The 13,879-nt window shown below is 42.0% G+C and overlaps 1 protein-coding gene across 6 annotated transcripts in view; it reads left to right on the top strand.

The window, feature by feature from the left end:
* NFATC1 (nuclear factor of activated T-cells 1) overlaps positions 1-13,879 on the top strand; it is a 101,711-nt gene that overhangs the window by 56,064 nt on the left and 31,768 nt on the right. The window contains exons 7-9 of one of the 6 annotated variants that reach the window (XM_017738632.1): positions 164-296; positions 13,081-13,460; positions 13,572-13,767. In XM_017738632.1, coding sequence (XP_017594121.1) covers positions 164-296; positions 13,081-13,460; positions 13,572-13,767 — 709 coding nt within the window. Of the gene's footprint in view, positions 1-163; positions 297-2,868; positions 4,768-13,080; positions 13,768-13,879 lie in introns of those variants that run through there. The other 5 variants (XM_017738633.1, XM_017738634.1, XM_008637134.2 and 2 more) reach the window with 5 other exon arrangements.

Below are 13,879 nucleotides of genomic sequence, written 5' to 3'. Positions count from 1 at the left end.
GGTGGGAAGCCGTCCTTGCCCCACAAAGCCCACCAGTTTCCCTTCATAGAGTGTTTCTCCTTGTATGCCTGGGCACCTCCTTCTTGGGGTTAGCTTTTCAATACTATTGTACAGCTCAACTGCCTTAGTCATGCCTTGACTTCCTGATTTGTTGCTTTTGCAGAATTCATTGGTGGTTGAGATACCACCTTTCCGCAATCAGAGAATTACCAGCCCTGTTCAGGTCAACTTCTATGTCTGCAACGGGAAAAGAAAGAGAAGCCAGTACCAGCTTTTCACCTATCTTCCTGCTAATGGTAACAAAACAAATTACTTACCTCTGCTAGTAAAAGTGAGAGATAATGATGATACATGGTTTTGATAATTCTTTAGTAATTTGAGTATTCTGGATTTATACCTGGTGCTATGAGAGTGAGAATAAATCCAGGAGAGCTGCCTTTGTCTCTGCTGCCCACACAAGAGACTGCCTCTGCAGATTATTTCCATTTGCATTGGTGGCAGAGACCTGTTGAAACAAGGACTTTTGTTTTTGGGAGCTGAAGAGCCACAGCACGAATTCACATGTTTGTGAAGGCACTGAGCTCTCTGCTAAGCTGCTGTCAACCCTTGGTCTGACTTTCAAACCCCAGAGGGTAAATTGCATTTGAATAAGATTTCTGAATTCACACCACAACATTTTAAGCATGCTGGGCTCTGAGCTGGAGGTGGTGTGTGGATTCTCCTTGCAGTCATCTCACACCTTGCTGCCTTGCGCAGAGTGAAAATTGAGATGGACAATGTGGGTAGAGGTCAGAGTGCACCATGTAAAATGCTTTATGGATGAGAAATGCTCAGAAACGTGTGCCAGTATTTTTTTTTTGAGCTTATATTGGTACCTGTGAAGTGACAATAAAGTCACTCATGATAGCTGAATTCCAAGCAGGCTTATATGAAAATTTTAATAGCTAGTAAATTTAGAGGGGTTTTTTTATTATTATTTGAAATGGCTCTTATACTGAGAACACTCTTAGGGGGAAAAGTAGGAAAAGAAGGGTGGTTGCTTTGTCGTTGTTTTGGAAGGAAGAGGAATTAGAAAAAATTATTAGGTTATGCTTTATTGTAGACTTTCCAAGCAAAAATAATCCTTCTATGGGAAATATCCACAAATCAATATTCAAGTCATGTCACATGACATGAAGAGACATGCTAAATTTTTGTAGGTGAAATCCCATAAAGTACACATTTGGAATTTCACCCAGTTAGCATGCGTGCACTTTTATCGGGACTTAAATTTAAACTAGGAGTACAGGAAACCTGACATGGCAACGGAGTGCTTATTGCATATGTTCCGTGTAGCTATGCTTCACTGAATCAGCCTACTTATGCAAACTTCATCCTCAGTGGGGATGTCTGTGTATATTTAAAGACTGTTCATCTCTTAAATTGGAAAGAAAAAGAGTTGTTATTCTCTTTCACAACACTTTTCAGCAACAAAAATCAGTTGTAGAGGCAATTGGGTATTGTCTTGTCACCCAAGTTACCCTCATAAATATTTCAGATTCAGGCCTCTTGTTAACTGCTGTTTATTAAGCAGCATCTTCCCTCCAGCCTTTACATAGGCCCTTTTTTACCATTGTATTCTAAACCCTGGGAACAGTGTGCACTCCTGCAGAGTTGGTTTATGCTATCACCATTCTGTGTTTGAAACGTTTGATGTGAAGAGATGGGAGTATATACCTAGTGACAACAGGGAACCAGCCTAGGCTTTATTCTGCAAAGGCATCTTTAATTACGGTAATTGTTGAAAACTTTAGGAATCTTGTTTAGTCTGTTGTATCAATTTAAACTCAAGTGAAATCTTTTCATTTCAGTGTAAGGAAACCTGAAAAAAAAATGTAACACCAGGGTAGGGTAAAGGAAAGCAGGTATTCCTAGTAAATATTCCTTCCATTCTTGTTTGGTTCTCCACTCACATTCTCTTAATACATATGTATAAGTGTGCATATAGGTAATTGAAAAACATATTGCAGCCTCTCCCATAACAGTGGTAAAAGTGAATGTGCTTCTGCAATCATCAGAATTAATAGTATAGTATGTTTTTATTATGCTTGTGTTGTAATGCCTGTGTTACAGCTGTAAGGTTTTGCCCTTATGTGGCTGGTACTTTTTTCCATCATGCCTTTCAAAGATAGATACAATCACCTCAGCTATGTATTTAGGAACCATGTACAGTGACTGAATCAGTCATTTATGTTGCTGTATTTCTAGAAGTCATTTTAGGCTTTATTTGATTTCAGTCACAACATTCTTTTACTGTTTAAAGACATTGTAGAAAACCGAAGTTTAGCTCATGAAGAAAAAAATACCTGAGTCAAGAACTACTGGGTGGTCAGTGTAAAAAAATGTGGATGAGATAAGCATGATTTTGGCCCAGGTAATACTTTGTCTGTTGTTTAAACCAATCCCACAAACAGGGAAGGTGTAGGGTTTTGACACGCAAATGTCAGAGTGATCATTAAGTGTAAGATGTGGTTTTACACAAATGAGATGGTATCCTGTAAGCTGCTTCTCCTTCTGTGCTTTAGGACTACAAATGCTACATTTCAGTGCCTACTGTAGTTTTGCAGGTATTTCTGTGGGAGGGAGCTTTTAAAAGCTTCATGATGAGCATCAGACATATATTTTACAGCTCAACTGGACTGTGCCAAAGCAAAATACTGAATATGGAGTAAAGCTTAAATATTGTGTGAGCCCCTGGCTGTGGTCCTGGGGTGGGTGTGGACACACACAGAGCAGTGGGAGAGCCATGGGCTCGCTGTGCAGCTCCCACCCCCACCACAAGGCAGTAGGTGTTCTTTCCTGTAGCTCCTATTTCTCCTCATTCCCTAGGGGAAAACAGCCAGTGGATCCAGGGACACGTGACCTCACTCATCCCACCTCCCATGAATGGTCCTATAGCGTCTCCATGGAGTACAGCTCTGTGACATGCAGCCAGCACAAGCTGCCATCTTCAGCAGTGTTATTTCGCCGCCACAGGGCTTCTCCCATGCTGCGGAGATGTGGCAGGACTGTACCTTCCCTCAGTTAGCTCAAGTGTTTCACAGAGCAGGGATTTACTTGATGAAGATGAGTTCCTGCTTCAGAAATAAAAAAGCTGCTGTAAAAATGAAAATCTTACTGCTCTGTAAATGAAAAGTTTAAATAACAAAGCAAAACAGAAAGTAGATGCTTCGCAAAAGGAGCCAAGGTCTTGAAAGCAGGCTTGCTTAAGTCTTTGGCTTGGGATAGACTGTAAACCTAAGTACTCATAATCCACTTTTAATTGAAATTTTGATTTACTGTTCTGCTAAATTTGAGCAACTCCTGAATCCTGTGTTAGCCTATATTGTACAGAAATGACTGTAATGTCATTTTTTTTAGTATTACTTCAAACGCATCACTGGGCAGTTGCGTATCAGTTTTGTCCTGGAGCCTGCAGGCTGTAGGCTCTTGAGACTCCTCCACAGACATGCCTGGCACAGAAATATAAGTAGTTTCCATACCATTCTGGCACAGGTGAATTCCCACAGTTCATATGGTAAGTACTGATACATTTTGCATTGCCACATCCCATCAGAATTTGAGGAGGAAGGCTCTGGACCAGACACTGCAGTCAGGAGTGTGAGCAGAGCACAGTGAGCTGACCCTTGGATGTTCAGTTTTTAAAGCACCTCTGCTGCTGCAGCTCTGTGCAGGGGGGCTCTGCAGCTCCATTATGTGCAGCAGAACATTTTGGAAAGCCCTTGGCAAACACTGCACTTACGAACCTTACCCTCTAGAAGAATGCTTTGTTTCAATTTCTGTTCATGACTGTGTATCATTTTGCTTCTATGAATTTATTATATCATTGGCTCATATATGCATTTGAAACAGGGGGAACAGTCTTCTGAAATCACCAGATGTAAGCAGTAGCATTTCAGGGTTAAACTAACCTGGAGAGTCTGAAGAAGCGCACAGGCGTGTATGCTGTGGTTCCAAATCCTGTGTTTTCATCTGCTAAGAAAGCTGAAGAAGTTTTCCTGCTCAGAAGACTTTAAACAATGAATGATAAGGATTAGATGTCTGACTGTTTTGATTTCTTTTAAGTAGGTACAAAAAATAGAGGAAATCTGTTCAAGAACTTATTTTTACAGATAGGAGCGAGTGTTCTCTGTGTTTTCTGTTATCCAACAAGTATTGATATCAAGAATGTTGAACATAGGAAAGTTTTTCTTTGAATTTTATTTAGACAAGTAGTGATATTTGACTAACCAAAGACAGTCTAGATTGTCTAAGAAATATTTAATAAAAAGGAAAAAGGAAAGTTGATGTGCTTCTTTTACTGGAATGAAAAATATGCTTTTGCAAAGAGTTGATGATAAAGTATTTCCAGTTTCTGTTTCTGTCAGGCTTCTTAACTGTCAAAGCATTATTAAAAGATCATTTCATTGCTTCTAATATTTATTAAAATGGTGTTGATATTCTGGGTAACTTTTACTTTGAGATGTGTTTCACTACCCACAGGACCAGATTTCCAACTGCACAGCCTTCACTCACAGAGCCAGCTTTTCTGCAATTCCTTTTCCTCCCTGCAGTCATCTGCACAAGTCTCCGAGGCGTTGAGCTCCTCTGAAAACCTGGCCACAGTGACTTGGTGGGGATGGAAGTCCTTTGAATCTGTGGGTGTGGAGTTGTGCTGAGAGCCTGCCTGTGGTGACTAGATGTGCCTTAATATTGTGGTTTACAGTCCAGTGGCACAAAAGTTAAGCTCTTAACATTGTAGAATAGAATCATAAAATATCTCATGTTGGAAGGGACCCATAAGGATCATTAAGTCCAACTCCCTGCTCCTTGCAGGACCACCCCTTGGTGTACATCTGAAAAGGGTGAGCACTGCCCATTGCACATTGTTGTCAGCATCCTCCTGACTTCCTGCCTCTGCTCTAAAATTATCCCCTGCTCACCATACAGATGGGTGCAACAACACTTTTCTCATGGCTGCATTGAGCAGCCATGTCTCTGTTTCACCTCAGCTCTTCCACCCACACTTCACTCTCTAAGTTAAAAGATTACATCAGCCCCCGTAGCAGAAAACTACAAAATGAGGATGCAAAGCATTGCCACTGTAATGTGACACAGCATGTGGCTTGTGCTGATTGTCTCCTGACACCTCTCACCTCTCAGTATTTGTTGAATTTTCCTGCTTGAGGTTGGCAAAATTATTAGCCTAGTCCTTTATGCAAAACGATGGTGATTTGGGCTCTGCCGGGGGAGTAGGGCCAAATGCAGGGCCTGTGTTGTGAAGGGACCGTAACCGGTGGCTGGTGCAGTATGACCACAGCAGCACCTCGACAAGGGGACTGAGCGTGGCTTAGTCAGGCCTGGAGCCTCGGACCTGCTGGAGGTGTTTCCATCCCCCAGGAGCAGCTGGACTACTGCAAAGCCAGCACATGGCAGGACAGGGCAACAGAAGGGATGGGGTGAAAGGTTGGCCCCAGGGGACTTTATTTTAGGTGAAAATAGGAATCACGGTTACTCATTTCACACTGTACACTGACGCAGGTTATTTAATTTTGGCTACTCAGTGGCTGATTGTTACTTTTGACATTTAGCAGAGTAACTAAAAGCAGGTGAGGTTTTGTCAGAGTCCTGTTCTCATTTAAGGCAATCACAAAGTTCATCATTGTCGGATGCATCAGCCCCTCCACTCCCATCCAGGAGCCACGTGGCGGAGCAGAGGAGGCATGTGTTGCTCTCAACAGCATTAGACTCCCAGGTGCTGAATACCCACTGGAGCTGCCCATGCTTCATCCATTGCCCACACTTCATCCAGGTGACATCCGTTTTCAGCAGTCAGACAGAGCCTAGCCAGCCACATCTGACCTGCAGACAGTCTGTCTTATCTATATATAGAGGCAGAATGCTGCCTCTCTGTGGTGCTCCATCTTCACCTGGAAGGACAGGAAAAAACATCACCTGTGTGATGTCTCTGAGACAGGCAGGGGTGCACAAACACTATGTAGAAGCCCCTGGCTGTGTCTGACCATCAGCAATGATCACCCATAATAGTTAACTTCCAGTGCATAAAATAATCTTTTGTCAGTACCTCCCTTTTCAAATATTCCCCTTCAGATAAAAAAACCCCAGCCTGTAGTTTTGGTCATTGAACTCCTCTGCATGAGCATTTTAAGGACTCCTTCCCTTGCTTCCCAGTGATTTCACATGCAAGCAGGGGTAAAGTCAGCACTGGTGGTGTAATGTTGTGTAGCATCATCAAAAAATACCTCAGCCCAGTGGATTTTAACATGTCTGACAGAGATGACTTAGAAAGTCTTGGCCAGTGCAGCCTGGGTGTTCTGCACAGTTAAACCTGCAGCTGAAGGCAGTAGTGGAGCCAGGTGCTGCACCTCACTGGAAGCAGCACTAGAGCAGCCCAAATGAGCATACCACAGGACTTGAATTTCCTATTCAACGTTGTAGGATTTAACAAAGTGTTATGGTGGAAAGTTGCGTCTTTTAAGAATTTTCATCTCTTTGTTTTGAGTGAAAGCTCATGCATAATCTTCTGTACTAGCACAACCCAAAACGCCCTCTACCTACCTTTTACTTCTCCCCGCCTGATTTAGCAGTGCATGCAACAAGCTACCATATATAATCTTCTGTCTCATAAATATGTGTAGAATAACCTAATAGTTTAACAGCTGTTGAAAAGCATTTAGCAAATGAGTTAGCTGGAAAGCACTTCCAAATCAGATAATGACACTGTCCGAGATTATATGGTGAGGTGTATGTGCAAGGCTTCCAACTCTCCCTGGAGCTATTCTTGTATTAAACTGTACATATTCATCTGAACCTGTAAAAATCTATACACAAAACCCAAAAAGGGCAGACAGGCATGTTTTAGAGTTACCCTCCTGATGAGCAGCACCAGTAGCAGTGTACTAGCAAGAGAGGGTGAGATCAGATACTTGTGCAGATAAAAATTGCATACACATGTGCTGCCTACAGTGTCTTGTTAGCAAGAGGCTCCCTTTGTGTCTGAGTCACCATTCTCTGGATTTAGTAACTAGAAGCAAAGGCTTGATAGCAGCTTGACCTTTAAAAATGTTTTGCTTTAATAGGTGCCTAGGGAAAAACACCAATTTCAGAGACAGCATCTGCGTGGGTCCCTGTAGCTGACTGTCTCACAAGATTCCTGGGACTGAGTGCTCATCCCTTGTCACTGAGATTGCCACTGCTGCACATATGTTGGCAGGGCATTTCAGAAAGTTTTGCTCAGCCATTGCTGCTCGGGTGTTACTGAAGAAGGGATTATGTTTTGTGAGGGCAGCCAGCGCTTTGCCTCTCCCCAACACTGACTGCTCCACAGTCAGAACAAGGGGTGAGGCCTCAAGTATGCTGGATCCAGCCAGTGCTGCAGCAGCAGCCAGGATTTTGTCTTTGCACAAATCCAGAGTGGCTGAACTGTACATGGACATGTGTCCACATCCCTAACTAGTCTCTGGTCAATCAGCAGCAAAGCAGTGACAGGAACTGGGGTGACCTATGCAGTGTCTTCTGAAGGTGTGTTGCCAGTATCAAAACTGGCTGACAAGGAAGAATTTCAAAGGCACAAACAGCCTTTCAGAGCTCAAGTCAGTAACGGAGATTCAGATACCTAACTCCTCAGCTCTCTTCTAAAGTCTCATCCCAAATTCTTACCAATTGCCAGACATTTAGTCCAGAAGTTGAAGAAATGTGTGTGTGCACATGATGAAAAAAGTAGTGTTTTGATTTTCGTACTCTTAACTAAAATCTGTGTGCAGGTGCCAAGGAACTACATCATAGTCTGCACCATGAAAGGAAGCTATTTTGTTGGATAGGTTCAATCAAACTTAAGGGTAAAATAAATACATTGTAGTGCCCTAAATGTCTACACTGATAATACTACATGGAAATGGGAATTTGATAGTTAAATGTTAATCAGGATAAACATCTGTTTAATTTATAAGATTTTATTTTTCAGTTCACATATTTTAAAAACATCCCCCCCCCCCCCAAAAAAAAAAAAAAGTTTAAAAGCCCATCTGGATTGCTAAAGTGCAAAAGCAAACACACTTGTTAGAATTGTCAAAAAATACATATAATTTATTTCTGAGTACTTTCTAACTCCCTTTACTGAATGTGCATGATTTATTATTTTTCTTCTAGGTTTGATATATTAACTTTTTACCTGCTAGAAAGGCCTTTCATTTAAATGTGGGCTTGCAGAACTGGCTGAAATATTTCTCCCAGATTCAGACACACACAGAAGGACCATTGTCTTCCACCGGTGCCTTGGTATGATGTCATAACCCTGATCTCTCTGAGTAGGAAGCTTTGATTTATAGCTAGGGCTGCTGCCAATGTGTGGTTCTCAGAACTTCATATTAAATTAGATGACATAATGACATGAGTTCAGAGTCTAAGAAGGCATCACCAAACCATTGAAAACCAATTAGAAATTAATTTGCTTATCAGACTAATTTAGAACAGTGACCTCTGTCATATTATAATATTCAAAATCGAGGACTGTTTAAAACAGTCTGTCAGCTGACCTAATGTATTGTGAAGTAACAGGCATTTAAAAATTCACTGTACAAACCAAACTTGCATTCTTTTTTACCTTTTTAGGGCAAGGGCCAGATCCTTCAGCACTCTTAAATGAATAATGTTGCTTCTGAGTCTGAGCATACGTAGAAAGAGTATCATCTTTTGTGTTTACAATTTCACAAATTCTGGCTTCATTGCTGCAGTTTATTATAGGTGAATCTCAGCGTATGGCAAACTCAGTCACAGTTTTTCATTCTAGCCAGCTGAGAGTCTGCAAGACTGGGTGCTACCTCAGCACCACAGAACAGTTTTGAGACAGAACGATTGTTGGTATTTGATATGGCTCTGCTGGATTTAAGAAATGACTGTTTTCACTGAAACTGCGTGCAGGTTCTGAACAGCTGTAGGCTTTGCAATTAATCGCCAGCCCAGGCCTGCTGTGTGACTGACTAGGAGTGTCTCTTTTAGCTGGCAGGGTTATACCAAGTCATTCAAGATTTGAAATATTTGAGCTAGAAGTTAGTTAGGCTAATACTGTTCTCTGTTAAATATTAATCCTGGGAAAATTAACAGTACTGTCTATATCACATTGCACCTCCCTGTGTGAAATACTCACTTGTGGAAGTCAGTGACAATGGAAATGGATGTGTGTTACGGCAGCTAGCTTACCATGCCTCCATGTATAACAGGGCTCAAAACCCCTTTTTTAATCTTGGGTTTTTAAAGACTTGCAGTCCATCGAGCATGAGTCAGTAGGTAAGTGGTAGTACAAGTACCCAGCTGGCCAGTGAACAGCCTTGTCTGCTGTGTTGTCTTGTGCAGAGGGTTCTCCTGTGGATTGCCCAGGGTTCTCCTGTGCAGAGCCAGGATTTGGACTTGATCCTTGAGGGTCCCTTCCAAGTCAGGGTATTCTATTTTCTTATCTAGGAGAAAATGATGAAGGTGGGCACTAAGGTTTGTATCCTGTTCTAAGTCAGGTGTAGTTGCTCACCCCAGCTGAGCATCTCAGTCCCCGAGAAGTGAGTGAGACAGTGGGTGAGGGTGTGTTAGTTCCTTGTAGCCTCATTACATTGTTGGAGTAACGCCGTGGACACTGTGATGGTAAGTGGGTAGCCAGTGAGTACAGTTACAGGCTGTTCCTACATTGTTTTGGTGAGGTGTGCCTTGAAACACCCATAGCTCTTACTTTGGGCGCTCTAAAGTCCTTTGAAAAGTGGAAGAAAACAGTTGTCCTTTCAAAGAAAGAATATAAGGTGATTTACGCCAGCTTTTGACACAATCAGAGTATTTTCAGAACGACCAGATCAGACCCACAGCTAGTTTGAGTTTGCAAGTACAAACATTGGCAAAGATTTTCGGCCTTTTTTACTCCGTTTGTTGAAGTTACATAGGCTGGGGAAAAGCAGGTAGCAGGACAGAGTAGCACAAATAAACCATTAACTGATGTAATGTAGCAATTTGTGGTGGTGTGTCCTCCACACACAGTTATTCATGTCAAATACTAAAGTTGCGATCTGGCCAGAAAGGGGAATGTTAATGTCTTACATTTCTTCTGACATGCTCAGCTTTACAGGTCTGATTCCACATAACCTGGATCATTAGTAATGGTTTCTTCATGGAAAAAAAAATCCTACAGAGCTTCCTTCTCCAAACTGGTACCTCATGAAGATGTTTGCAGTTTTTTAAAGGGGGTTGAGGGGCTGCCATCCCAGTTTGCAGGATTCATGCACTCACTCTGCACAGGGTTAATGGCTACGCAACTGGCAAAACAGCAGGAATACTTTTTCTGTCTTCCAGTGTGATACTTATTCTAGTGATGAGATTAGCATACAAACAAAATATATGACACTGAGCAAGTGGTGACTTTTTTTATTGTGTTGAAAAAACACATTATAAAAGGTAAGGAAGACAGTTCAATTGAACAAGTTCAGGTGACTCTAAGCATAGGTGCAGGTAATATCTGTCCATTTAAAGACAGTTTGTTTCCCATTACATCAAATAACTGATGCCCAGAAGTATTAGTTCAGAGCAAAACAATGTCAACAGATGTCAAAGAAAATGGAGGTGCCACTTACTCTCATATCCCTCCTTCTTGTTTCCATCTCTGGCTACCAACCTGCCATTAGCAAACAAGCTACTGTGGCTTACCCTGACTAGTCCTAACCAGTCTCTGTTTTCCCCTCTGAATTTGTAGGCACCAGGAGTGTCTTTGGTTGCTATCACCATCTCCAAGTGAGTTGTTGGACTAAGAGGTGTGGAATAGAGTCCCTCCCACCCATCAGTCCTTCACCTGATGCAGAGCAGGACTTACTGGTGATCCTCTATTGGCTGCAGTGTGTGTATTTCAGTGTAGCAACATGCAAAAAGAGATTCACAATATTCATGGCCACTAATCAGAGCTCCAAATGGACCCCCATGGCATTGCTTTTGTAAAGAAAAAACTAGGACTGAAGTGACAAAAAAGTGCTTGGCAAACCAGGTAGCAAAGATGTGCTATAGAAGAGCTACAATGAAAAGCCAGCCTGAGATCAGGAACCTGCCTTCTGTAAAGCCTCCAGCCTGCCTGCCACCAGGGCTATAACCCTTCCCTAGGTTATAACAAGTCAGACAACTCCAGGGTTTATTGGAGTTGTATTGCCAGTGGTTGGGCTTGGAATTATTTAGCACAGGTGTTTCTATAACAGTGATATATTGGGAAAATTCAGTGTTCAACAACCATCATATTTCCAGCTGTGCTGTGGTTAGTGCTAGCACAGTGAACCTAATATAAAACATGTGAGAATATTTGCTAGCTCAGGAACTTGTTAAAGGTATTTTCTTACAATATCTGAGTTGCTGTGTTTATCTAGGTGCGTTTCTTTGGTCTTGCATTTTCCTAAAGGGTGTGATAGTGGTTTTGTCACTGAACTTGGAATCTGCTTCTCTGCAACCAAGTGCATTAGTAGCCCTGCTAGCCTGTGTGCAGCACACAAGCTGGTGAAAATAAGATTATGAGAAATCCAATGACAGTCCATCACACCTAGCATATTTGTCTTGAGCAGCACCTGTGCATCTGTTACATATATAGACCTGATTTTACTAGGGTGCTAGAAATCTTGAAACAAGTGTTGCAAGCATCTACATGTTAAAGAACATAAAAGGAACAAAGTTAAAAAGGAGCCTGGGGACTGTAAAACAAGGGTAGTGAAGTGCATTCACCACCACCAAAGTCTGTGAGTGTTAAATGAGGTTTTATATGTGCAGATGGACACATGTGCATTTAAAGGGGCTCAAAAAGACTCATACACAAACATAATAAATGGCTGGACAATATGTAAGGGTTTTGTAAAACACGTGCAAATAAAAATACAGTCAAAGACACTCATGCGACACACGTGTATCTGAGCTGAGTTGTGGAAAGATGTTACATTATTGACTTTGTGCCACAATGGGTTGGTTATTGGAATATTCTGAAAAATATTCTCTGGTGTCACCAGAAATTTTTTAGAAAGAAGATAAATGCCACTATGCATCCATACTCGATCGTTGTATGCATTAGAGTTGCATCTGTCTAGAAAAAAAATACATCTACAGTCTAGCTTGGCCCTACTATTTGTAATTCTCCTGATAGAGAAAGTGAGTGAATTTTACCTGTGCACTCCATCTGTTGTAGGAGAAGCTTCAAAGACACCTCTCTTTGATTTGAGAGAGAAAGCAAATGTTGAAAAGACACTTCAGTCTGAGAAAGGATTTTTCTTCTCTGATTTGAGAAAGCAGCTCTGCATTTGTCATGACTGAGTTGATGCTCACTGACAATCGTTTTTGTTCACATTCTGGTAGTTTTTAGAGACATGACAGCTCATATAGGACATCATTTGAGACAGTGGGTAGAGCAAGCAGAGGTCTAGAACAGGAGTCAGTTTTTCCTGGTAGCCAGAGGCTAACATTTTTTAGGAGCTGGCATTAGCAGAAATTAAATGCAATTATGTAAAAGGCTAAATAAATCAGATCATACTCTTTCAAAAATATCCTCATAATTGAAAACTTCTTGTACATAGCACTTTGTCATGTATCTTTGCAACTTTATTTTCATGGAACTTTGAAAGTCCCATCTCTACCTTATGCTCCAGTTTACTGTGTGTACAGGCATTTATCAAATGGGCCATCAGTAGCTGTAGAAATGCAGTAGTCTATCCAAGTTTAAATTCTTGCCTTGATTACTACAAATCCATGGAGCCCTTGGGTCCAAAGCTTCCACTGAAGCACAGCTATTTGCAAATAGATTTTTATAGCACATTAGTGCTGGAGGAGAGTCCAAAGAAAATAGTCCTTTTCAATATTAGAACCAGCTGTGACTTTCTTGTGCTGATGACTCATTCATTTTTTTTTTATAGGGTGGGAGAACTAGGCAAAAGACACACAGAGTCTTATTCACGACGTTGTTTGTTTTGCAAAGGGTATCCTAGCCACAAGCCAACTTGATCATACCAATACGCAACTCATGTTTATTTAAAACCTTTTTTCTTTTAACAGTTCCAATTATAAAAACAGAACCCACAGATGACTATGAGCCTGCTCAAACCTGTGGACCAATGAACCAAGGCTTAAGCCCTCTCTCTAAACCGTACTACAGTCAGCAGATCATGATGCCCCCTGATCCTGGTTCATGCCTCGTGGCTGGCTTTGCCTCCTGTCAGCAGAGAAACGCTGTGATGTCACCTTCTCCCAACGCAAGCCCCAAGCTGCATGACCTTTCCTCCTCTCCTTACAAGTGCATCCCCAACCCGGGACACAGTCACCTCGGACTTCAGCAGCCCACTGGAGGTGTCCCCACCATACAGGAAGTGCCAAGGTCTATAGTTGTGCACCCAAGCCCCCCCGAGCAATCATCTCACGTCATGCTGCAGCCGCAGGTGAGTCAACATCTGAGCAGTAGCTGTCCCCTTGGTTATCAACAAACACTCTATCCCAACAGTCCCTCTTCTCCAGTTCCATCTGTTACCCAAGAGCCAACCTATTTGCAGTCCTGCAGTCCAACTCACTCATCCATAATGGGTCAACAGCAGCAGCAACTGCCGAAGGTTCACAGAAATGAGTCTCCAACAACCCAACCACTGTCATTGCCAGAGTTGCATGAGGAAAGTAATCATAATTTGGCCCCTATTCCTGTAACGATCAAGCGAGAACCTGAGGAATTGGACCAGATGTACCTGGATGATGGTAAGTCTTCCACAGCATAGGTTTGCATTCACCATGTTGCTCTATCAGGGAGTTCCCTTAACCCCACCCCCCCTTCTTTGGAGTGCTGTGTGGGAGAAGGTTCAATTGAAGA

The sequence above is a fragment of the Corvus brachyrhynchos genome, unplaced genomic scaffold, assembly GCF_000691975.1.
Source record: "Corvus brachyrhynchos isolate BGI_N302 unplaced genomic scaffold, ASM69197v1 scaffold146, whole genome shotgun sequence".
Classification (NCBI taxonomy): Eukaryota; Metazoa; Chordata; class Aves; order Passeriformes; family Corvidae; genus Corvus; species Corvus brachyrhynchos.
The sequence above is the reverse complement of the archived record's forward strand: the minus strand, read 5'-3'. Positions and strand labels throughout refer to the sequence as shown.